The sequence below is a fragment of the Somniosus microcephalus genome, chromosome 2 (assembly GCF_052327205.1).
Source record: "Somniosus microcephalus isolate GS21.2 chromosome 2, FLI_Smic_1.0, whole genome shotgun sequence".
Classification (NCBI taxonomy): Eukaryota; Metazoa; Chordata; class Chondrichthyes; order Squaliformes; family Somniosidae; genus Somniosus; species Somniosus microcephalus.
This window is the reverse complement of record NC_140988.1, coordinates 7,450,151-7,476,503: the sequence shown is the minus strand read 5'-3', so window position 1 is coordinate 7,476,503 and position 26,353 is coordinate 7,450,151. Positions and strand designations below refer to the sequence as shown.

General features: G+C 46.4%; 2 protein-coding genes across 2 annotated transcripts in view; both read left to right on the top strand.

Moving 5' to 3' along the window:
• LOC147122529 (palmitoyltransferase ZDHHC18-like) overlaps window positions 1-5,409 on the top strand; it is a 7,292-nt gene extending 1,883 nt beyond the window's left edge. The window contains exons 2-4 of the mRNA XM_086005143.1: window positions 1,465-1,586; window positions 2,619-2,761; window positions 5,389-5,409. Coding sequence (XP_085861269.1) covers window positions 1,465-1,586; window positions 2,619-2,761; window positions 5,389-5,409 — 286 coding nt within the window. The remainder of the gene's footprint in view (window positions 1-1,464; window positions 1,587-2,618; window positions 2,762-5,388) is intronic.
• On the top strand, window positions 2,623-26,353 carry LOC147122528 (uncharacterized). Its single transcript, XM_086003376.1, has 5 exons — window positions 2,623-2,761; window positions 6,822-6,994; window positions 9,479-9,581; window positions 14,496-14,587; window positions 25,471-26,353. Exons 2-5 carry the CDS (start codon window positions 6,846-6,848, stop codon window positions 26,069-26,071), a joined length of 945 nt encoding a protein of 314 aa, XP_085859502.1. The 5' UTR covers window positions 2,623-2,761; window positions 6,822-6,845; the 3' UTR covers window positions 26,072-26,353.

Genomic DNA, 26,353 nt, shown 5'->3' with positions numbered 1-26,353 from the left:
ATTACAGTTACACGGAGAGACTGGAGAAGCTGGGGTTGTTCTCCTTGGAGCAGAGAAGGCTAAGAGGAGATTTGATAGAAATGTTCAAAATCATGAAGGGTTTAGATAGAGTAAATAAAGAGATTGGTTGAAGGGTCGATAACCAGAGGACACAGATTGAAGGTGATTGGCAAAAGAACCAGAGGCGAGATGAGGAAAAACTTTTTTACACAATGAGTGGTTAGGATTTGGAACGCGCTGCCTGATAGGGCGGTGGATACAGATTCAATAGTCGCCTTCAAAAGGGAATTGGATAAATACTTGAAGGAGAAAAATCGCAGGGATATGGGGAAAAAGCGGGGGAGTGGGACTAACTGGATTGCTCCTCGAAAGAGCCGGCGCAGACTCAATGGGCCGAATGGCCTCCTTCTGTGCTGGACTATTCTGTGATTCTATGAGATGGTAGGGTGGGGAAGAAAAAGGAAACGACCAGGTAAGCAGCTCTCCTGCAGAGATTTACAACAAAGTATAAAAGTTTTAAGCAGAATTCTCCCGAGCATAAATTTACAGTATAGTGTGGCAAAACCACCAATGATCTTCTGTACAAATGCATAACTGTCTTTAACCCAATGCTACAGCATCTGTGTTTGTTGGCTGAGTGTAAATAAGCTTTCTGCAAAAGCCCTGAAACAACGTGATGACGTCATCACGTTGGTCACGTGATGCCCCGAACGGCGGGAAACGTGATGACGTCATGACGTCAGAGAGTGGGAGGTTCTAAGCCGAGACCTCGGGTAACAAGCTGCTGAAAAGACCTGTTTGCTGTTGCTCCTGCATGTTTTTGTTTTGTTCACTTGTTTGATTAAATTCAGTTGAATTATTGAACTGACTCGACTTCAGTGCTTCAGTTAGGGATAGATCGATTCCTACAATACCCTTTCTCTAGTTTGTAACTTAAAAAAAAAATTCTTTTAACTTTAATTTGAAAGCATTTTATATAAACGGGGCAATTAGCAAATCTACAATGATTGACATCTGTTGACAATGCCTTGGTGAGGGAGGTTTGTTCTCCAGGCCAGTAAAGGGGTTCCAGAGAGATTGAAAGAGTGGGCGCTCTCGTTGTGTTCAGGACTGATGGCTGGAGGCACTTCTTCACACAAAGGGTGCTGTAAATCTGGAACGCTCTCCCTCAAAAAGCTGTTGAGGCCGAGGGTCAATTGAAAATTTCAAACCTGAGATTGATATTTTGTTAGGCGAGGGTTTTAAGGGTTTCGGAACCAAGGCGGGTAGATGGAGTTAAGATATGGATCAGCCGTGATCTCATTGAATGGTGGAACAGGCTCGAGGGGCCGAATGGCCTCCTCCTGTTCCTATGTGTTGGTGGCAGTAGTGGGAGGTAGGGAATTGTAAGGAAATTAAGAATCTAGTATATATTTTAGGAATCTGTCTAAACCATATTTTTGAACTTTTGTGCTTCTTTTTCAGATGTATGTGGCTGATTCACAACTTATCAATGGCTGTTCCTATCATTCAAACAATCTTTTTGATAAGCTGCTGCCTTAATTACGTAGTTTGCGTCTTTCTAGACCCTGGAATTCTTTGCAGAGGTAACGTCATCTGGAGTATTTAAGATGTCCCAAACAGTAGCACGGTAACAGCGGCTTAATCACTGATTTGATTTGAAGAACGTGACTGGCAAAAACTCATTAGCTTCTGAGAGGCCTGCTCCTTAAAACAATCCACTGGTTCTAATGTGCTTTCTCCTAACATCGTAGTCTCGAAGTTCTAGAATTTTAAAGGGGCTGCATGAACAGAGAGACCTGGGGGTTCACACACACAAATCTTTGAATGTGGCAGGACACATTGATACGGCTTGAGGGCTGAATGACCAGTAGTGGGAAAGAGGGAATTGTAAGGAAATTAAGAATCTAGTATATATTTTAGGAATCTGTCTAAAACATATTTTTGAACTTTTGTACACACGGGATCCTGGCTTTTTATAAATCCGAGGCACAGAGTACAAAAGCAAGGAAGTTATGCTAAACCGTTATAAATCACTGTTTAGGCCTCCACTGGAGTATTGTGTCCAGTTCTGGGCACCACACTTTAGGAAGGAGGTCAAGGCCTTGGAGAGGGTGCAGAGAAGATTTACTAGAATGTTACCTGGGACGAGGGAATTCAATTATGTTGAGAGACTGGAGAAGCTGGGGTCGTTCTCCTTAGAGCAGAGAAGGTTAAGGGGAGATTTAATAGAGGTGTTCAAAGTCATGAGGGGTTTTGATAGAGTAGATAAGGAGAAACTGTTTCCATTGGCGGGAGGGTCGGTAACCAGAGGACACAGATTGAAGGTAATTGGCAAAAGAACCAGAGGGGAGATGAGGAGAATTTTTTTTTACGCAGCGAGTTGTTGTGATCTGGAACGCGCTGCCTGAAAGGGCGGTGGAAGCAGATTCAATAGTAACTTTCACAAGGGAATTGGATAAATACTAGAAGGAAAAAATTGAAAGGCTAATGGGGAAAGAGCGGGGGGGGGGGTGTTGGACTAATTGGAGAGCTCTTTCAAAGAGCCGGCACAGGCACGATGGGCCGAATGGCCTCCTTCTGTGCTGTACGATTCTAAGTATTTTCTTTTGTTGCAGATCCCGAAGACCCAAGTAATGTATTGGAGGCAGAGGAAGTGACCATCAACGGTACCACGTTTACAAAGAAATGGTGCCAAGTCTGCAGGTTTTTCAGGCCTCCACGGTGTCGACACTGCTACACGTGTAATGTCTGTGTGGAGGTAAAACTTGCTACAACATTTTTGTGCCATTGTTTTTTTTTGTTATGCGTCCACTTTTAAATGCGCAGTCTGGTCCCAGGTACGTGGCACTGGTCGCCTTGAATGGGTTGCTTGGAGCTGTGAGAGATCGCCCCAACCACAAAGCAGGGATCAAGAACTCATTCTAAATCATTTTCCCTTTGGCTTCTTTGAGTTCCCGCTGAGGGACCAATGGGTCCATATTTCCTGCCCCGGGGCCCAGCCGCATTTTCGGTGCAGGGCTCCTGCAGAAAGCAGTAGCCAGAAGGTCTCCGAACAAACAAGGACTTGCCTTGCCTTCAGCAGGACCCATTGAAGACTCTCTGATCTGTGGAGGGCTCAGGCACAGCTTGTGGCGTGCCTCTCTGTTTGGGCGTCCATTTTTTAAAACTTCGTCCCGGGATGTGGGCGTCGCTGACCAGGTCAGCATTTATTGCCCATCCCTAATTGCCCTTGAGAAGGCGGTGGTGAGCCGTCTTCTTGAACCGCTGCAGCCCGTGTGGTGAAGTTGCTCCCACAGTGCTGTTAGGGAGGGAGTTCCAGGATTTTGACCCAGTGACGATGGAGGAACGGCCGATATACTTCCAAGTCAGGATGGTGTGTGACTTGGAGGGGAACTTGGAGGTGGTGGTGTTCCCACGCGCCTGCTGCCCTTGTCCTTCTGGGTGGAAGCGGTCGCGGGTTTGGGAGGTGCTGCAGAAGAAGCCTTGGCGAGTTGCTGCAGTGCATCTTGTAGATGGTACACACTGCAGCCACGGTGCGCTGGTGGTGGAGGGAGTAAATGTTTAAGGTGGTGGATGGGGGGCCAATTTGCAACACCCCATCAGCCTCATTTACATGCTAACGCTAGGCCTGTGTCTACTGCAGGCGAAGGTCCAGTTACGCCCATTCTGGAACCCCAGAAACCCAGGGGCTAGTTGTTGAGGGGCCGATTAAACAGACTGCTTTGTCCTGGACGGTGTCGAGCTTCTTGTGTTGTTGCAGCTGCGCCCATCCCAGCAAGTGGAGAGTATTCCATCGCATTCTTGACCTGTGCCTTGTTGATGGTGGAGAGGCTTTCGGGAGTTAGGAGATGAGCCACTCGCCGCCAAATATTCAGCTTCTGACCTGCTTGAGTAGCCTTGGCATTTATGTGGTTGGTCTAGTGGAGTTTCTGATCAATGGTTACCCCCCCCAGGATTTGGTGAGGGGGGACTTGGCAGTGGTAATGTCATTGAATGTCAAGTGAAGGTGGCTAAGCTTTCTCTTGTTGGAGAGGGTTAAGGTGCTTTTGTGGCATGAATGTTACTTGCAACTTACCAGCCCAAGCCTGGTTGTCGTGCAGGTCTTGCTGCATGTGGGCATGGATTGCTGCATTATCTGAGGAAATGCAAATGGAGCTGAACATTGTGCAATATTCAGCAAACTGCCCTACTTCTGACCTTATGATGGAGGGGAGGTCATGGGCGAAGCAGTTAAAAATAGTTGGGCCTAGGACGCTGTCCTGAGGAACTCCTGTAGCAATGTCCTGGCCTCCCAACACCACAGCAATTTTTTTTGTGCTAGGTATGACTCCATCCACTGGAGAGATTTCCCCATTGATCTCCATTGACTTCAGTTTTACGAGGGCTCCTTGGTGCCACACTCGGTCAAATGCTGCCTTGATGACAGGGGCAGTCACTCTCACCTCACCTCTTGAATTCAGCTCTTGTGTTCATGTTTGGACCAAGGCTGTAATGAGGTCTGGAACCAAGTGGTCCTGGTGGCACCCAAACTGCGCATCAGTGAGCAGGTTATTGGTGAGTAAGTAATGTTGCTTGACAGCACTGTTGACAACTCCTCCCACCACTTTGCTGATGATTGGGAGTAGGCTGATAGGACGGTAATTGGCCGGGTTGGGTCTGTCCTGCTTCTTGTAGACAGGACATACCTGGTCAATTTGCCACATTGTCGGGTAGATACCAGTGTTGCGGCTGTACTGGAGCACAGGTCTTTAGCACTACAGCTGGGATGTTGTCGGATCCCTTAGCCTTATCTGTGTCCAATGCACTCAGCATTTCTTGATGTCGCGTTGAGTGAATCGAATTGGCTGAGACTGGCATCTGTGATGATGACCTCAGGTGGAAGCTGAGAAGGATCATCCACTTCTGGCCGAAGATGGTTGCGAATGCCTTGTCTTTTGCACTCACGTCCTGGGCTCTGCCATTGTTGAGGATGGGGATGTTCATGGAGCCTCCTCCTCCTCCTCCTGTCACTTGCTTAATTATCCACTGCCATTCATGACTGGATGTGCTATGGCTGCAGAGCTTTGACCTGATTTGTTGGTTCTGGAATGCTTAGCTCTGTCTATAGTATGCTGCTTTTTCCGTTTAGCATGCATACAGTCCTGTGTTGTAGCTTCACCAGGTTGACACCTCATTTTCAGGTGTTCTTGGTGCTGCTCCTGGCATGCTCTTCTACACTCCTCATTGAACCAGGGTTGGTCATCTGGCTTGATGGTGATGGAGGAGTGAGGGATATGCCAGGCAATGAGCTGGCAGATTGTGGTGATATATAATGCTGCTGCTGCTGATGCCTCATGGATGCACAGTTTTGATCTGCCAGATTGGTTCTTAATCTGTTCGTTTTAGTACAGTGATAGTGCCGCATAGCACGATGGAGGGTATCCTCAGTGTGAAGACAGGACTTGGTCTCTGCTAGGGCAGTGCAGTGGTCACCTACCAATGCTGCCATGGACAGACGCATCTGCGACAGGTAGTCAAGTAGGTTTTTCCCTCATACTGGTTCTCTCACCACCTGCCACAAGCCCAGGCTGGCTTCTATGTCTTTCAGGACTTGACTAGCTCAGTCAGTGGTGGTACTACCAAGCCACTCAGTGATGGGTATTGAAGTCCCCCATCCAGAGTGCATTCCGTGCCCTTGCTACTCTCAGTGCCTCCTCCATGTGGTGTTCAACATGGAGGTGTATTGATTCATCAGCTATGGGGAGGGCAGTAGACGGTAACCAGCAGGAAGTTTCCTTGCCCATGTTTGACCTAAAGCCATGCGATTTCATGAGGTCCAAAGCCAATGTTGAGGATTGCCAACACCACTTCCACCCACTGTATACCATTGTACCCCCACCTCTGGTAGGTCTGACCTGCCGTTGGGACAGGACATACCCAGGGACGGAGGAGTCTGCAACTTTGGCTGATGGGTATGATTCTGTGAGTATGACTATGTCGAGCTGTTGCTTGACTAGTCGGTGGGATAGCTCTCCCAACTTTGGCACCAGTGCCTAGATGTTAGCGAGGAGGACTTTTCAGGGTGAATTGGGCTGGCTGTGCCTTCATCTTGTCCTAATTTGATGCCTAGGTTCCAGCTGAGTGGTCTGTTGGTTTCGTTCTAAGCCGTGGCTCAGTGGGCAGCACTCTCACCTCTGAGTCAGAAGGTTGTGGGTTCAAGTCCCATTCCAGAGACCTAAGCACAAAAATCTAGGCTGACACTCTAGTGCAGTACTGAGGGAGTGCTGCACTGTCAAAGGTGCCATCTTTCGGATGGGACATTAAACCGAGGCCCCGACTGCCCTCTCAGGTGGGCGTAAAAGATCCCATGGCCACTATTTCAAAACAGGAGCAGGGGGAGTTCTCCTGGGGCCAATATTTATTCCTCAGTCAACGTCACTAAAAACAGATGATCTGGTCATTATTACATTGCTGTTTGTGGGAGCTTGCTGTGCGCAAATTGGCTGCTGCGTTTCCGACATTACAACAGTGACTACACTTCAAAAAGTACTTCATTGACTGTAAAGCGCTTTGGGACGTCCGGTGGTTGTGAAAGGTGCGATAGAAACGCAAGTCTTTCTTTATGTCATGGTGCCAATACAGGTTTGTGCAGTTTCCTAATGGTCTGACTTAACCTGAAAACAGAAAAAGTATAATTCAAAATTGAATGAAGTGACAAAAAGAGAAAGTTTTGTTGTGCTTAATAGAAGAGAATCCATAAAAAAATGAATGAAGGTAAAAGAAATTTACAGCAGTGCGGAACATGTGTGATGACATTTTCAAATATTCATTGTCAACAGAATCTTGATCATCACTGCACTCTCATGAATGTCTGCATCGGAAAACGAAATTATCGCTTCTTCTTCTTTTTACTGCTTTCCCTGGTGCTTTTTATCCTGTTAGTACTCGCATTCTGCTTGGCATATGTGTTTTTGAACACCCACGAGCGTTATACAGTCGAAAAAATCTGCACGTATCCTTTTATTGGAAGACTAAAGAAAGTTACATGGGAACCAGTGGCAATTCCAAGTATCTTGTTGCAGTGGTTTCCAATGCACTGTAGCACACATTTAACGATTGATTGATTATTGAGTTATTCTTTTATAATTACATGGAATTTTACAGCACAGAAACAGGCCATTCGGCCCCAACAGGTCTGTGCTGGTGTTTATGCTCCACACCAGCCTCCTCCCACTTTATTTCATCTCACCCTATCACCATATCCTTCTATTCCTTTCTCCCTCGTGTACTTATCTAGCTTCCCCTTAAATGTATCTATACTATTCGCCTCAACCACTCCCTGCGGTAGCGAGTTCCACATTCTCACCGCTCTCTGGGTAAAGAAGTTTCTCCTGAATTCCCGATTGGATTTATTAGTGACTCTCTTATATTGATGGCCCCTAGTTTTGAAACTCACCTACAAATGGAAACATTTTCTCTACATCTACCCTATCAAACCCCTTCATAATTTTAAAGACCTCTATCAGGTCACCCCTCAGATTTCTCTTTTCTAGAGTTCAGTCTTTCCTGATAGTTATAGTCTCTTAGATTTGTTATCATCCTTATAAATCTTTTTTTGCACTTTCTCCAGCGCTTCTATATCCCTTTGCAATGCTGTACAATTTACAATGTTGTACAAGAAATGTAAGGCTATCTAGCTGTGAATGATTTTAAAATGTAAGCCAACACTTCGATACACTTGTATGGGTAAATGGTAAATGAATAATTCTGTTGACTAAATTTTATATCTCGTTGAATTTCTCCCTTTCTCTCTCCCCCTACCCCCCCACATACTTTTTGTCCCACTGTCGCCTCCCATCACCATACTTTCTCCAGCCACAGGTAGTAGAATAATTCCTCACTAGCCAGTGGGACCACTTGGTTAGTCAGTGGGAGGTCCAGTAGAGTGAGGTTGTTTCCCTGTCCACCCTTAGCAACATAGGAACAGGAGGAGGCCATTCAGACCCTCGATTTCCACCACCCTTTGTGTGAAGAAGTGCTTCCTGACATCACCCCTGAACAGCCTGGCTCTAATTTTAAGGTTCTGCCCCCTTGTTCTGGACTCCCCCCACCAGAGGAAATAGTTTCTCTCTCTCTACCCTATCAACTCCTTTTAATCATCTTAAACATCTCAGTTTGATCACCCCTTAATCTTTTATACTCGAGGGAATACAAGCCCAGTCTGTGCACTCTGTCCTTGGAATTTAACCTTTTTAGCCCCGGTATCATTCTGGTGAATCTGCGCTGCTCCCACTCCGAAGCCAATATATCCTTCCCGAGGTGCGGGGCCCAGAACTGAACGCAGTGACTCCAGGTGGGGTCTGACCAGAACGTTATATAATCTTCACTGCTTTGTATTCCAGCCCCCTTGACTTAAAAGCCAACATTCTAAACTCAAATCACTTACACCAGGAGTGTCCAACCTGTTTTCCCCGAGCCCTGGCAATCTGGACTTTGAAGCTGAGAGAACTCGATCCTATTTGTGCTTATATTTCTTATTCGCTGCTTTGCCCTGCTTATTGTAGGCCCGGCGGATTGGAAAGGTCTGCTGCTGAAATCAGAGAAGGTTCACTCGGTTGATTCCGGAGATGAGGGGGTTGATGTATGAGGAAAGGTTGAGTAGGTTGGGACTCTACTCATTGGAGTTCAGAAGAATGAGAGGCGACCTTATCGAAACATATAAGATTGTGAGGGGGCTTGATCGGGTGGATGCGGTGAGGATGTTTCCACTGATGGGTGAGACTAGAACTAGGGGGCATAATCTTAGAATAAGGGGCTGCCCTTTCAAAACTGAGATGAGGAGAAACTTCTTCACTCAGAGGGTAGTAAATCTATGGAATTTGCTACCCCAGAGAGCTGTGGAAGCTGCAACATTAAATAAATTTAAAATGGAGATAGACAGTTTCCTAGCAGATAAGGGAATTAGGGGTTACGGGCAGAGGGCAGGGAAGTGGACGTGAGTCTAGATTCGTATCAGCCATGATCCTATTGAATGGCGGAGCAGGCCCGAGGGGCCGTATGGCCTACTCCTGCTCCTACTTCTTATGTTCTTATGCTCCGACCCTCCCTACCCATCGGAGGTTAGGGCACTCAACCCCGATACATCACCCCTGAGGCCTAGTGGTACAGTCCGATGTGGCTCGTGGTGGTACGGTCCATTGTGGGCTCAGAAACAGTATAGTTGAGTCAAAAATACATCGGAATACAAAATTGAGATTTTTAACCCAGGTTTTAAAAAAAAAATATTTACAAGAGTTATGAGTTTTCTGTTGATTCCATTTCTGCCCAATTTGATTTATTAGTTATTGATTTCTGTGTTATTGGCTTATAAATACCCGTTATAAGACTGTAAGGGAACCTAAAGCTTGTCTTCCTGTTAATGATGCACTTGACTATTTTGGTACTCATTGTTAGAGCCTAGAAAAAAATGGTAATTTTCCTTAATGACTTTTTGCAGCCTTATTCTTGCCAGTTTGTCTGGAATTATTTCCTTTCCACTTACCTATTTTTTAATTTTTCATTTCTGCCTCATATCAACTGGGAAAACCACCTACGAGCAGGTAAAAGCAAATGAAGAGCAAATAGTCGAATAATAAGAGAGAGTAAAAGTAATGTACGGATATAAAATTACATACATAGTCTTACATAGAATTTACAGCACAGGAACAGGCCATTCGGCCCAACGGGTCCGTGCCGGTGTTTATGCTCCACACCAGCCTCCTCCCGCCCCTCTTCATCTCACCCCATCCGTGACATGAATCTTGTCATTCATGTGGAAATGACTTACGAAATAATACTGGGCAGCCTGCTGGTGGCGCTGTCCAGGGAGAGTATAAATACTCGGGCATGGGCCCAGCTTGCTCAGGACATTCTTTAACAGGAACCAGTGAAGGACACAACTCGATCTCCATGTTGAAAAGCAGTTGATTAAAGCCTTGTTTAATACTCAGACCAAATGCCTAGTAGTTTTCTTACGTCAATCAGCATATCCTATTCCTTTCTCCCTCATGTGTTTATCCCGCTTCCCCTTGACTGCATCTGTGCTATTCGCCTCAACCACTCCCTGTGGTAGCGAGTTCCACATTCTCTCCATTCTCTGGGTAAAGAGGTTCCTCCTGAGTTCCCTATTGGATCGACAAAAAAGAAAGGGAGGAGGGGTAGCATTGCTAGTAAAAGAGGGGATAAATGCAATTGAAAGGAAGGATATTAACTCAGTTAATACAGAATCTATATGGGTGGAGCTAAGAAATAGCGAGGGGCGAAAAACATTAATAGGAGTGGTATATAGGCCTCCAAATAGTAAAATAGAGGTTAGGGAGGGCATCACGAGGGAAATTAGAGAAGCGTGCAATAAGAGCACAGCTGTCATCATAGGTGACTTTAACTTACATATAGATTGGACTAGCCTAATCAGTAAAAATAATGAGGAGGAGGAATTCCTTGAGTGTTTGAGGGATGGTTATCTGGATCAATATGTCGAGGAACCAACTCGGGAACAGGCTATATTGGACTGGGTACTGTGCAATGAGAAGGGACTAATCAGTAATCTTGTTGTACGGGGACCCTTGGGTCAGAGCGATCATAACATGATCGATTTCTCACTCGAAATGGAGAGCGAAGAAATTGACTCAGAGACTAAGGTCCTGAATTTAAACAAGGGGAATTATGATGCCATGAGACGGGAACTGAGTAGGTCTGATTGGACAACGTTCCTGGGAGGACTGGAGGTAGATAAACAATGGCAAACATTTAAAGATAGAATGACAAAATTGCAAAAATTGTTTATACCAATCTGGCATAAAAGGAAATCTAAAAAGGTGACTCAACCGTGGATAACAGGGGAAATTAGAGACAGCATAAAATCCAAAGATAGGGCGTATAAAATAGCCAAAAAAAGCGCCAGAGCGGAAGATTGGGAACAGTTTAAGATAGAGCAAAGGAGGGCAAAGGGCATAATCAAGAGGGGCAAAATAGCTTACGAAAACAAGCTGGCGGAAAATATAAAAACTAACTCCAAAAGCTTTTATAAGTATATCAAAAGGAAAAGACTGGTGAAAACCAAAGTTGGTCCATTGCAGTCAGATACGGGGGAATATATAATGGGAAATAAGGAAATGGCAGATCAACTAAATGCATACTTTGGGTCAGTCTTTACGAAGGAAGACACAAAAAACCTCCCTGGGATATCGGGAAAAATAGGGACATTGGCAAAGGAGGAACTGACGCAAATCAATATCTCTAAGGATATGGTGTTAAGGAAGCTAAAGGGATTGAAGGTGGACAAATCCCCAGGGCCTGATAACATGCATCCTAGGGTACTGAAGGAGGTGGCCCTAGAGATAGCGGATGCACTAAGGATGATTTTTCAGAATTCATTAGACTCGGGAACAGTGCCGATGGATTGGAGGGTAGCTAACGTTACCCCACTATTCAAAAAGGGGGGTAGGGAAAAAGCAGGTAATTACAGACCTGTAAGCCTTACATCAGTTGTGGGCAAAATGCTGGAGTCCATCATTAAGGATGAAATAGCGGAGCACTTAGCAAATGGGGACAGGATAGGACAGAGTCAACATGGATTTACAAAGGGTAAATCGTGCTTGACTAATCTATTGGAATTTTTTGAGGGAGTAACTGGTAGAATAGATGGGGGAGAGCCAGTAGATGTGGTGTACCTGGACTTCCAAAAGGCCTTCGATAAGGTCCCACATAAAAGATTAGCATGGAAAATTGAGGCTCATGGGATAAAGGGGAAAGTTTTGGCGTGGATAGGGAACTGGCTGTCAGATAGAAAACAGAGAGTTGGAATAAACGGCTCATTTTCTGAATGGCAGGCAGTAACAAGTGGGGTACCACAGGGATCTGTCCTGGGCCCCCAGCTGTTCACAATTTACATTAATGACCTGGATCAGGGAGTCGGATGCAGCATTTCCAAATTTGCAGACGACACTAAACTAGGAGGTGGGGTGGGCTCAGAGGAAGAGACCAGGAAGCTCCAGAGCGATTTGGACAGACTGGGCGATTGGGCGGATAAATGGCAGATGCACTATAATGTGGACAAGTGCGAAGTTATCCACCTTGGGTGCAGGAACGGGAGGGCAAATTATTATTTAAATGGCAATAGATTGGGAGAGGGGGAAGTACAGAGAGACCTGGGTGTTCTTGTACACCAGTCACTGAAGGCGAGCATGCAGGTGCAACAGGCGGTCAAGAAGGCAAACGGTATGCTGGCCTTCATAGCAAAAGGGTTAGAATACAGGAACAGGGATACCTTGCTGCAGCTGTACAGGGCACTGGTGAGACCACACCTCGAGTACTGTGTACAGTTTTGGTCGCCTCATCTGAGGAAGGATGTTCTTGCCATGGAGGGGGTGCAGCGGCGATTCACCAGGCTGATACCAGGAATGGCGGGAATGACCTATGAGGAGAGACTATGTAGTTTAGGGATGTACACACTGGAGTTTAGAAGATTGAGAGGGGACCTCATAGAAGTGTATAAAATTCTGACAGGTCTAGACAGACTGGATGCAGAAGGAATGTTTCCCTTGGCGGGTGAGAACAGAACTAGAGGACATAATTTAAGGATAAGGGCTAAACCATTTAGGACAGAGATGAGGGGGAATTTCTTCACTCAGAGAGTGGTGAACCTGTGGAACTCATTGCCACAGAGGGCAGTGTACGCCAGCTCATTAAATATATTTAAGAGGGAATTAGATATATTTCTACGGGCAAAAGGGGTTAAGGGTTACGGAGAGAAGGCGGGGACGGGATACTGAATTAAAGGATCAGCCATGATCTCATCGAATGGCGGAGCAGGCACGAAGGGCCGAATGGCCTACTCCTGCTCCTATCTTCTATGTATCTATGTATCTATGTATTAGTGACTGTCTTATATTGATGGCCTCTAGTTTTGGACACCCCCCACAAGTGGAAACATCTTCTCTACATCTATTCTATCAAACCCTTTCATTATTTTAAATACCTCTATCAGGTCACCCCTCAGACTTGTCTTTTCTAAAGAGCCCCAGCCTGTTCAGCCTTTCCTGATAAGTAACTGGACTCATTTTAATGCAACATAACTCTATTTCAGCAATGGGGCAGCACAAATTAATTTCGGTTCAGTTTAACATATCACATTAGTAAAATTAAATTTCCAGGATTGTGGTATGTGTTTGCCAAAGTAGCTTAGCGATATGGTAATATGTAGCCATCATATGCATCTGGTGTTAAGACTATAACTTGGATGATGCTCATATCAAGGTATATGTGCTGCCTGTGACCAGGAGCAGATTGAGTGATTACATGGGCACAATTAATTCTTTGTCACTGTTATTTAAGGACAAGCCTCTGTCTCTCTCTCTCTCTCCCTGTCTCGCTATGTGTCTCTTGTCCTGCTCTTTCTCTTCCATTCTGCCTATTTCTTCAAAAGTATTTTCTCCATTTTCACCCCTTTCTTTCTCTTTGTTGGTATATTCTCCCCTTTTTATTCTCTTTCTCCCTCTCTTTTTATTATTTTCCTCCTCTTTATCCATCTCTCTCTTTCACTTGGTGTTTTCTTCCCCTTTTACCCTCTCTTCGCTGTCTGGCAGGATGGACCAGGCCTCTCAGCAAAAGTGCTTTGAAACCGTTCTATTGGGTTGTCTCTGGGTGAGGTAGTGGGTAAGATCCCGATCTCTGCTTGGCATGTCCCCAGTTGCACGATCGATAAGAAGGCAACATGTAGAGGACAAGATCCACCAAGTCATTTCCGACGACTCAGACACAGTAGTTTGACATTTCGCATGTTGCACCATATTTATTTGTCCGTTAACGATGCCTTGCTTTTTCTTTGTTGCATTAACATCTCTAAAGCTTGTAGAAATTTAAAAAATGTTATTGGCCTAAAGTAACATAAGAACACAAGAAATAGGAGTAGGAGTCGGCCATTCGGCCCCTCGAGCCTACTCCGCCATTTAATAAGATCACGGCTGATCTTCGACCTCAACTCCACTTTCCTGCCCGATCCCCATATCCCTCGATTCCCCTAGAGTCCAAAAATCTATCGATCTCAGTCTTGAATATACTCAACGACTGAGCCTCCACAGCCCTCTGGGGCAGAGAATTCCAAAGATTCACCACCCTCTGAGTGAAGAAATTCCTCCTCATCTCAGTCCTAAATGGCCGCCCCCTTATCCTGAGACTGTGACCCCTGGTTCTAGACTCTCCAGCCAGGGGAAACATCCTCTCAGCATCTACCCTGTCAATCCCCCTCAGAATCTTAAATGTTTCAATGAGATCACCTCTCATTCTTCTAAACTCTAGAGAGTATCGGCCCAATCTACTCAATCTACTGGCGGATAACATTAATTTATCTAGACATGACATCAAATTGTAATTTAAAACTTTTTGTGCTTAAATTAAGTTTTTGTTTTTTTACTTTGCTGCCGTACCCTGCTTGATTAACAGGACTCTGCAATTTGAATGTTTGTCGTTGACAGTATATTGGTGTGTACACATCAAAGCCAAGCCCTTTTAGCCAAGGATGTCTGAAGAACGTCAGTGTGATATTGTTCAGTCCTCTGTCACCGAGGTGAGTTCTGTTTTGTAAAGTAAGAGCTAGCGACTATCAGATATATTTGCTGATTTTTATTATTACAATGCAGAATATTCTTAAACATGGTGTAGGCTCAACATAGTGAAGTATAGAACACTGATGGTGATCAACGCAATATTTTTTGAAAGTTCCTGTTTGGTGCTCAGTACATCCAGTGCAGGACTGGCTGCCGTGCAGGTTACTTTATAACACTAATATTAAATGTTGTTCTTTAAAAGAGTGTCAGCCGTGGCTCAGTGGGCAGCACACTCGCTTCTGAGTCAGAAGGTCGTGGGTTCAAGTCCCCACTCCAGAGACTTGAACACAAAAATCTAGGCTGACACTGTAGTGCAGTACTGAGGGAGCGCCGCACTGTCGGAGGGGCAGTACTGAGGGAGCGCCGCACTGTCGGAGGGGCAGTACTGAGGGAGCGCCGCACTGTCGGAGGGACAGTACTGAGGGAGCGCTGCACTGTCGGAGGGGCAGTACTGAGGGAGCGCTGCACTGTCGGAGGGGCAGTACTGAGGGAGTGCTGCATTGTTGGAGGGGCAGTACTAAGGGAGCGCCGCACTGTCGGAGGGGCAGTACTGAGGGAGCGCCGCACTGTCGGAGGGGCAGTACTGAGGGAGCGCCGCACTGTCGGAGGGGCAGTACTGAGGGAGCGCTGCACTGTCGGAGGGGCAATACTGAGGGAGTGCTGCTCTGTCAGAGGGGCAGTACTGAGGAAGCACCGCACTGTCGGAGGGGCAGTACTGAGGGAGCGCCACACTGTCAGAGGGGCAGTACTGAGGGAGGGGCTGCACTGTCGGAGGGGCAGTACTGAGGGAGGGGCTGCACTGTTGGAGGGGCAGTACTGAGGGAGTGCTGCACTGTTGGAGGGGCAGTACTGAGGGAGTGCTGCACTGTCAGAGGAGCAGTACTGAGGGAGTGCTGCACGGTCGGAGGTGCTGTCTTTTGGATGAGATGTTAAACCGAGGCCCCGTCTGCTCTCTCAGGTGGACATAAAAGATCCCATGGCACTATTTCGAAGAAGAGCAGGGGAGTTATCCCCGGTGCCCTGGCCAATATTTATCCCTCAATCAACATCACAAACAGATGATCTGGTCATGATCACATTGCTTTGTGTGGGATCTTGCTGTGCGCAAATTGGCTGCCGCGTTTCCTCCATTACAACAGCGACTCCACTTCAAAAAGTCCTTCATTGGCTGTGAAGCACTCCGGGATGTCCCAGGAGTGCTAAATCATAAAACTTTATTATATTCATTAGCAGCACAGCGCATCGGGACGCAGCAGCAGCCACGACGACTCGCAGTCCGACTGGGAGGAGGGGAGCCGGGAATGGTGGCCAGAGGGTGAGCGGGAGAAGCAGGCCACCACACGTGGAGCTGAGCCGGCAACAGTGAGGAGGAGGCCGCGGTGACGAGGAGGACGGAGCGGCTGAGGGACGTCGTGCTCCCACTGCCACTGGATGCCAAAGAATTGACTTTCTGAACACGGCGCTGTAAAAATAGCTGACGTGTCCCCACGGGGAGGAAGCATTCCATTGTACTTGTACTTGTACTGGTTACATATGGCAAATAAAATTGAATTGAAGAAAGAGAAACTTGCATTTATATAGCACCTTTCACAAACTTGGGTCGTCCCAAAGCGCTTTACAGCCAATGAAGTGCTTTTTGAAGTATAGTCACTGTTGTAATGTAGGAAGCACGGCAGCCAATTTGGGGCGCTACCAGTGAATTTTGCGGCGCGTCGTGCAACAGCGCCACGCACGTCGGCACATAGCGCCGCGTCATCGCAGGCCTCCCTCTGCTGATTAAAGGGGAGGGGCTTAGTGCTGCACGCACCAGGGCCCTGCTGGACCAGCGGGGAGCAGGGTGCCGTGAAAATAGCTCAGCACTCAGGACGAGTGCCGGGGCTGAGCGATCGCGGCCAGCACCCTGAAGAAAAAAGGGGAAGGTGGTGGCAGTCGCCCCCCCAAAAATGCCCGCCTGACACCTGCCCTTTAAGTAGCGCCGCCACGGCTGCAAAAACGCCAGCCTGACCCTGCCGGGCATATCGTCCAGCAATAGGTCAGGGGGCACAACCTAAGGTTGTGGCCGGGGCGCTAACCAGAAGCACAAATCAACCCAATTTTTCCTCCATAGTACTTTATCACATCCTCAGGACAGTTCAAAACGCTAATGAATTACAATACAGGAAACTCTTTGGTATCCGGGACCGGCGTGTTGCCGGTCCAGATGACGGAGAGGGTTATCTACCGAGGTTATTTTTAACAAAGAAAAATTAAAAAATCAAGAAATGTGCAGTATACAGTAATTGGGTACTCACCTACAGAATGCTGTGTTAAATGGATGGTGGAAGATGCTTGATTAAGTACAGTACTGCCAGTTGAGGGTAATGCAATGCAATGCAATGACTACCAGCAGCGTGGGAGACACACAGTACCCCTGTAAAATGGTGGACCAGAAGAGACTACCGGCAGCGCGGGAGAGTCAGACTCCTGTTATTGAGGTGTTCGGACTACCGACAGCGCCAAGAAGCCGAGTAGAGGCAGTTTGGAGAACTACTGCCACTGACTAACTCGGCCACCGCGGGAGACTCGGACTCGGCAACATTGCCGGTTATTGAGGTGTTGTTTTCGGAGTGAGAATTTTGCCGGTTAGTAGGGAATTCCGGATATTTAGGTGCCGTTTAAACGAGAGTTTCCTGTAGTATTTTCTGTGTTTCCAATGAATCTGATGATTTCCCTTGGAGGCCTGTGCCTTACTTGAGAAGCCGGGGTTCTTGGGTTCATGGGCTTCCCAGCAATAACACTATCGGCAAAAGAGGTGATAAATATAACTCACAAGTGACTGTGCCTACAATTCCCGGCATGTCGCCGAGGTTGTGAGAACTGCCTGAGGTGAGGTGAGGTGAGAGTGACAGCCCTCGACATCAAAACGGCATTCCACCGAATGTGGCGCCAAGGAGCCCGAGCAAAACTGGTCTATGGGGATCAGGGGGAAAACTTTACCTTGACTGGAGTCATATCTGGCACGAAGAAAGATGGTTGTGGTTGCTGGAGGACAATCATCTCAGCCACAGGACATCGCTGCAGGAATTCCTCAGGACAACTTGAGTTTTCCTGGTGCTCCTCGGTGCCAGTCTTGGTCGGATGCTGCTTTGATGTCAAGGTCCCGTCATCTTCAGCTGCTTCATCAATGACCTTCCCTCCATCATAAGGTCAGAACTGGGGTGATTGCACAGTGTTCAGGTCCATTTGCAATCCCTCAGATAATGAAGCAGTCCACATCCGCATGCAGCAAGCCCTGGACAACATCCAGGTTTGGGCCGATACGTGGCAAGCAACATTCGCGCCACACAAGTGCCAGGCAATGACCATCTCCAACAAGAGAGAGCCTAACCACCTCCCCTTGACATTCAGTGGCATTATCATCACTGAATGCCTCCACCATCAACATCCTGGGGGGTCACCATTGACCAGAACCTCAACTGGACCAGCCACAAATGCCATGGCTACTAGAGCAGGTCAGAGGCTGTGTATTCCGTGGCGAGTGTCTCACAAAGTCACAAGAGTGACCCTAAAGCCTCTCCAACACCGACAAGGCACAAGTCTGGAGTGCGATGGAATCGTCTACACTTGCTGGGATGGGTGCAGCTGCAACAACACTCAAGAAGCTCGACACCACCCAGGGCGAAGCAGTCTGTTTGATCGGCCCCTCGTCGACTAGCCCCTGGGTTTCTGGGTGGGGGTGGTTTCAGAACGGACGTAACCAGGCCTCGCCTGCAGCAGACACAGGCCCAGTGTTAGTGTGTAAATGAGGCTGGAAGGGTGTTACCTAACATGGGACGCCCAAACCGAGAGGCACCCCACAGGAAACATCGACTACAACTGGCAGACTTTTAAACAACAATTTGAACTCTACATTGTAGCCATCGGATTCGGTACGAAGCCAGATGCAAGGAAGATAGCGTTGCTGCTCACGGTTGCAGGCCCACAGGCGATAGAGGTATTTAATACATTCGTATTTAATCCAGTGGAGAACAGAGAAAAATTAGAAGATGTGCTAAAAAAATTTGATGAACATTGCTCTCCCAAAAAGAATGAGACGTATGAAAGATATATCTTCCGTTCTCGGACACAGCAACAAAATGAGACTTTTGATAGCTTTATAACTGATCTGAAACTGAAAGCACAGACATGTAATTTCTCTGAGCTCAAAGCATCCATGATTCGTGACCAGATTGTGTTTGGTATTCATGATAAAAAAGACAGGGAATGTCTGTTGAGAGAAACCGAACTAACATTGGAAAATGCTGTGACAATATGCAAAGCCAGCGAGCTAGCTCAAAAGCATGTGAAGACTTTCAGTGAAATCAATAATGATGCGATTGTAATGAGTGATAATGCTGCTGTCGGTGCTGTGTCCTACAAGGGGAAGAAACGTGGGCAGAACAGAAATTAAAAGCAATCGGAGGATGAAATTTTTAATTGTAAACGCTGTGGTTACAAACACCAGTTAAGGCAATGCCCAGCATTTGGAAAAATGTGCACAAAGTGTAATGGAAAGAATCACTTTGCCAAACAATGCTTTTCAAAAGTAAAAACAACGAAAGGGCAACAAGTTAATGTGATTGAGGACACTGATTTAAGTGAGACATTTTTTGTAGGAATGGTGTCATGTGACGATATCAAAAAAGATACAGAAAATGTGCAGCCCTCAGAAATGGACAATGCTGAACATAAAGTCAATGCAGTAAAAGTGGACAAATGGATGATCCCACTGCAGATAAATGGAGCATTAGTTACATTGAAACTGGACACTGGGGCAAAAGCAAACTTAATCAGTATGAGTGACATAAAAAATATGAAAGAAAAGCCCAAAATACAGAAAAAGTCAGTACTACTGAAGAGCTATAATGGACAGAAAATAGATAGCTTAGGTGTATGCAGACTTAAAGTGACAGTCAAAGACAAAGTGCAGCCTGAGGGTTTTATACCTTAATGCGAGAAGCATCAGGAACAAGGTAGATGAATTAGCTGTGGAAATAGAGGTTAATAATTATGATCTAATTGGGATTACGGAAACATGGTTGCAGGGTGAGCAGGGCTGGGAGCTTAACATACAGGGGTATTCAGTATTTAGGAAGGATCGACAAAAAAGAAAGGGAGGAGGGGTAGCATTGCTAGTAAAAGAGGGGATAAATGCAATTGAAAGGAAGGATATTAACTCAGTTAATACAGAATCTATATGGGTGGAGCTAAGAAATAGCGAGGGGCGAAAAACATTAATAGGAGTGGTATATAGGCCTCCAAATAGTAAAATAGAGGTTAGGGAGGGCATCACGAGGGAAATTAGAGAAGCGTGCAATAAGAGCACAGCTGTCATCATAGGTGACTTTAACTTACATATAGATTGGACTAGCCTAATCAGTAAAAATAATGAGGAGGAGGAATTCCTTGAGTGTTTAAGGGATGGTTATCTGGATCAATATGTCGAGGAACCAACTCGGGAACAGGCTATATTGGACTGGGTACTGTGCAATGAGAAGGGACTAATCAGTAATCTTGTTGTACGGGGACCCTTGGGTCAGAGCGATCATAACATGATCGATTTCTCACTCGAAATGGAGAGCGAAGAAATCGACTCAGAGACTAAGGTCCTGAATTTAAACAAGGGGAATTATGATGCCATGAGACGGGAACTGAGTAGGTCTGATTGGACAACGTTCCTGAGAGGACTGGAGGTAGATAAACAATGGCAAACATTTAAAGATAGAATGACAAAATTGCAAAAATTGTTTATACCAATCTGGCATAAAAGGAAATCTAAAAAGGTGACTCAACCGTGGATAACAGGGGAAATTAGAGACAGCATAAAATCCAAAGATAGGGCGTATAAAATAGCCAAAAAAAGCGCCAGAGCGGAAGATTGGGAACAGTTTAAGATAGAGCAAAGGAGGGCAAAGGGCATGATCAAGAGGGGCAAAATAGCTTACGAAAACAAGCTGGCGGAAAATATAAAAACTAACTCCAAAAGCTTTTATAAATATATCAAAAGGAAAAGACTGGTGAAAACCAAAGTTGGTCCATTGCAGTCAGATACGGGGGAATATATAATGGGAAATAAGGAAATGGCAGATCAACTAAATGCATACTTTGGGTCAGTCTTTACGAAGGAAGACACAAAAAACCTCCCTGGGATATCGGGAAAAATAGGGACATTGGCAAAGGAGGAACTGACGCAAATCAATATCTCTAAGGATATGGTGTTAAGGAAGCTAAAGGGATTGAAGGTGGACAAATCCCCAGGGCCTGATAACATGCATCCTAGGGTACTGAAGGAGGTGGCCCTAGAGATAGCGGATGCACTAAGGATGATTTTTCAGAATTCATTAGACTCGGGAACAGTGCCGATGGATTGGAGGGTAGCTAACGTTACCCCACTATTCAAAAAGGGGGGTAGGGAAAAAGCAGGTAATTACAGACCTGTAAGCCTTACATCAGTTGTGGGCAAAATGCTGGAGTCCATCATTAAGGATGAAATAGCGGAGCACTTAGCAAATGGGGACAGGATAGGACAGAGTCAACATGGATTTACAAAGGGTAAATCGTGCTTGACTAATCTATTGGAATTTTTTGAGGGAGTAACTGGTAGAATAGATGGGGGAGAGCCAGTAGATGTGGTGTACCTGGACTTCCAAAAGGCCTTCGATAAGGTCCCACATAAAAGATTAGCATGGAAAATTGAGGCTCATGGGATAAAGGGGAAAGTTTTGGCGTGGATAGGGAACTGGCTGTCAGATAGAAAACAGAGAGTTGGAATAAACGGCTCATTTTCTGAATGGCAGGCAGTAACAAGTGGGGTACCACAGGGATCTGTCCTGGGCCCCCAGCTGTTCACAATTTACATTAATGACCTGGATCAGGGAGTCGGATGCAGCATTTCCAAATTTGCAGACGACACTAAACTAGGAGGTGGGGTGGGCTCAGAGGAAGAGACCAGGAAGCTCCAGAGCGATTTGGACAGACTGGGCGATTGGGCGGATAAATGGCAGATGCACTATAATGTGGACAAGTGCGAAGTTATCCACCTTGGGTGCAGGAACGGGAGGGCAAATTATTATTTAAATGGCAATAGATTGGGAGAGGGGGAAGTACAGAGAGACCTGGGTGTTCTTGTACACCAGTCACTGAAGGCGAGCATGCAGGTGCAACAGGCGGTCAAGAAGGCAAACGGTATGCTGGCCTTCATAGCAAAAGGGTTAGAATACAGGAACAGGGATACCTTGCTGCAGCTGTACAGGGCACTGGTGAGACCACACCTCGAGTACTGTGTACAGTTTTGGTCGCCTCATCTGAGGAAGGATGTTCTTGCCATGGAGGGGGTGCAGCGGCGATTCACCAGGCTGATACCAGGAATGGCGGGAATGACCTATGAGGAGAGACTATGTAGTTTAGGGATGTACACACTGGAGTTTAGAAGATTGAGAGGGGACCTCATAGAAGTGTATAAAATTCTGACAGGTCTAGACAGACTGGATGCAGAAGGAATGTTTCCCTTGGCGGGTGAGAACAGAACTAGAGGACATAATTTAAGGATAAGGGCTAAACCATTTAGGACAGAGATGAGGGGGAATTTCTTCACTCAGAGAGTGGTGAACCTGTGGAACTCATTGCCACAGAGGGCAGTGTACGCCAGCTCATTAAATATATTTAAGAGGGAATTAGATATATTTCTACGGGCAAAAGGGGTTAAGGGTTACGGAGAGAAGGCGGGGACGGGATACTGAATTAAAGGATCAGCCATGATCTCATTAAATGGCGGAGCAGGCACGAAGGGCCGAATGGCCTACTCCTGCTCCTATCTTCTATGTATCTATGTATCTATGTATCTCATGTTTTCTGTTGTGGCTGAAAGACTTGATTCGATACTAGGTGACAAAGCTTGTGAAGACTTAGAACTGGTCAAGAGAGTCTACCGTATAAACTGTGCCATAAGCAGACCAGATGACTCAGGTGATGAAGCAGAGAGCCCATCAAGGATGAAAAGGCCAAAGGGTATCCATATCTTCAAAAAGCCTAGTTTCTCCAAGAAGAAAGAAAAAGACTTTAAGGTCAAAGAGAAGCCAAAGGAAGAAAAGCACAAAGAGGAAAAACACAAGGAGAAAAAGTCCAAAGATATAACCGCAGCAGATGTTGTTAAGCAGTGGAAAGAGAAAAAGAAGAAGAAGAAACCTGCACCAGAGCAGAAAGCAGTTCCGGTGGATACTCCTTCTTCCCTCAGGCCAATCTTTGGTGTTCCATTAGCCGAGGCTGCTGAGAGGACTATGCTGTATGATGGGATCCAGCTGCCAGCAGTTTTGAGAGAGTTATGGCATGAAGAGTGAAGGAAACACTGAAACCCTCTCCAAGCAAAGATCGCAAGGAGACCTCGATCTATACAAGAGCAGATTGATGACAATGCCGCAACTGCATCTTGTCATTCACCGCCAGAACAATCTCATGAAGACACATCAGACTTACCCGTGTTGAGAAGATCCACACGTGAAGTAAAAGAGCCTGATAGACTTAATCTTTGAGTACAATGTAAAGCTTTGAAAATGTGTTGACTGTTTTGAAAATGTTTATGTTTATAGAGCACTAACAAAAGTGTTACTGATATTATCTTTATTGTTTTCTTGAAAGTTGATTGATATTGATTCTGTTAAACCTCAAAGAAAGGGGGATGTAACGATCAATAACATGTCATTCTATAGTGGACACTAGGTGGAGCCGTAGAGCTGTGTAGAGCTGGATATAGCTGTATGTACAAGACTACACTACCCAGCTGTATATATATTAAGACTACATTACCCATGAGGCACTAGGCCACCCACAAGGCAGCAGTCAAGATGGAAGCCTCTACAGATACTGTACCAGTCCACATGTGCTCAATAAAGTAACTAGCAAAAGCCAGCTGTGTTCATAATAATGTCTATTTATTAATGAACATAAGAGGGGTGGTTTCAGAACAGACGTAACCAGGCCTCGCCTGCAGCAGACACAGGCCCAGTGTTAGTGTGTAAATGAGGCTGGAAGGGTGTTACCTAACATGGGACGCCCAAACCAAGAGGCACCCCACGAGCTGTGCCTGAGCCCATCACAGATCAAGTGTCTTCAATGGGTCTTGCTGAAGGCAAGTCCTCTTGTTTGTTTTGTGGGGCAATTTTCGGCTGCAGCAACACTCAAGAAGCTCGACGCCATCCAGGACCAAGCAGCCAGGCTGATACCTGGGATGGCAGGAATGACGTATGAGGAGAGATTGGGTCGATTGGGCATATACTCGCTGGAGTTTAAAAGAATGAGAGGGGATCTCATTGAAACTTATAAAACTCTAGCAGGACTAGACAGACTAGATGCAGGAAGGATGTTCCCGATGGCCGGGGAGTCCAGAACCAGGGGTCACAGTCTAAGGATAAGGGGTAAGCCATGTAGGACAGAGATGAGGAGGAATTTCTTCACCCAGACAGTGGTGAACCTGTGGAATTCTCTACAACACAAGGCAGTTGAGACCAATTCATTAAATATATTCAAGAAGGAGTTGGATATATTTCTTAAGGCTAAAGGGATCAAGGGATATGGGAAGAAGGCAGGGACCGGGTACTGAATTTGGATGATCAGCCATGATCTCATTGAATGGTGGAGCAGGCTCGAGGGGCCGAATGGCCTACTCCTGCTCCTATCTTTGATGTTTCTATGCTTGATCGTCAGCCCATCCACCACCTTAAACATCCACTCCCTCCACCACCGGCGCACCGTGGCTGCAGTGTGCGCTATCTACAGGATGCACTGCAGCAACTCGCCGAAATGTGACTCCAATCCAACACCAATGCAGTTGACTCCACTGCCCTCTGAAGTGGCCTAGCAAGCCACTGAGCTGCAACAAACGGCTACAAAGAACCAACGGTTCAAGAAAAGAGGATCAGAGGGACCTTGGTGTGCATGTCCATAGATCCCTGAAGGCAGCAGGACAGGTAGATAAAGTGGTTAAGAAGGCATATGGGATACTTGCCTTCATTAACCGAGGCATAGAATATAAGAGCAGGGAGGTTATGATGGAGCTGTACAAAATGCTAGTTAGGCCACAGCTGGAATACTGTGTGCAGTTCTGGTCGCCACACTATAGGAAGGATGTGATTGCTTTGGAGAGGGTGCAGAGGAGATTCACCAGGATGTTACCTGGGCTGGAGCGCTTCAGCTATGAAGAGAGACTGGACAGGCTGGGGTTGTTTCCCTTGGAGCAGAGAAGGCTGAGGGGGGACCTGATTGAGGTGTACAAAATTATGAGGGGCATAGATAGGGTAGATAGAAAGGAACTTTTCCCCTTAGTAGAGGGGTCAATAACAAGGGGGCATAGTTTCAAGGTAAGGGGCAGGAGGTTTAGAAGGGATTTGAGGAAGAACTTTTTCACCCAGAGGGTGGTTGGAATCTGGAACTCACTGCCTGAAAGGGTGGTAGAGGCAGGAACCCTCACAACATTCAAGAAGCATTTAGATGAGCACTTGAAACGCCATAGCATGCAAGACTACGGACCAAGGGCTGGAAAATGGGATTAGAATAGACAGGGCTTGATGGCTGGTGCAGACACAATGGGCCGAAGGGTCTCTTCCTGTGCTGTATAACTCTATGACTCTAAAAGGGGCCCGCAACCACTTTCTCAGGGCAACTAGGGATGGGCAATAAATTTGCCAGTGACGCCCACATCCCGAGAATGAATGAATTAAAAAATAAAGCCCCTGTGGATTTTGCATGGTGCTGGTTGAATTGTCAGTCTGAATATGAAGAGTTACAACTCAACATTACTTTATAACTTTTATTTTCACTTTTTTCATTGCAGCCATGTGAAGTCCAAGAAGAAAAACCAAAAAATAGATCGCCTCCAGCAACAAATTCGCTTGACTGTTGCAGCTCCATCCACGGATGTTCCCACAGAATGTCCTCTGACTAACTTGACTTACGACACAGCAATGACTCGTTCCTCTGCTGTAGTTACCCCGACTGCTCCCTCTTCTACAATCGCTCTGACTAGCCACCCTCATGTAACTGCTCGAGCTACCTCCTCCCCTGTAAGTGCCCTGCCTAACTCCTCCGCAAGATCCACCTTGCCCAGCCCCTATCCCGTCGCCGCCCTAACTACCCCATCCTCGGTCATCGCACTGAAAACTCCTTCCTCTGCAAGTGCCCTGGCTCCCTTCTCCCCTGTAACTGCACCGACTAACCCCTCCACTGTAACTGCCCTGACTAACCCCTCTGTTATAATTGCCATGGCTAAGTCCTTTACTGTCATGACCCTACGGATCCCCTCTGCTGTAATTACTCCTGTAACTGCCCTCGCCATCCCCTCTGCTACAACTACCCTGAACTGCCCTAACCTGTCACGACCCAGCCTAGCCCTAACTGTCCAGAATAGCCCCTGCAGCGTAACTGGTCCAACTTGATATCAACCATTTATCCTTCCTGACTATTAACACCATTCCCATATCATTTATTCTTCTCTTAAAATGCAGTAAACTACAACAGAAAATTCACTGACTTAACATGACGGTAGAAATTTTCCCGACTGGCCTGCCTGCTTGAGGAAAAAAAACTAAAACGACAGCTCAGATTTACACAGCGCTTTAAACGGAGAAGAAGGTCTCAAGGCATTTCACAGACCCGAGGATGGCGAGGAGACGGAGCCAAAGGCGGAACGATTAAGAGCGGCGTTCAAGGACCTGGGC

Excerpts from the sequence above, each read along its gene's own strand:
- LOC147122528 (XM_086003376.1), top strand. The coding sequence starts at position 6,846 with ATGAATGTCTGCATCGGAAAACGAAATTATCGCTTCTTCTTCTTTTTA. Across the intron at positions 6,995-9,478 it reads ACAGTCGAAAAAATCTGCAC|CCTTATTCTTGCCAGTTTGT; the intron begins GTATCCTTTTAT and ends GACTTTTTGCAG. Across the intron at positions 9,582-14,495 it reads GGAAAACCACCTACGAGCAG|TATATTGGTGTGTACACATC; the intron begins GTAAAAGCAAAT and ends TGTCGTTGACAG.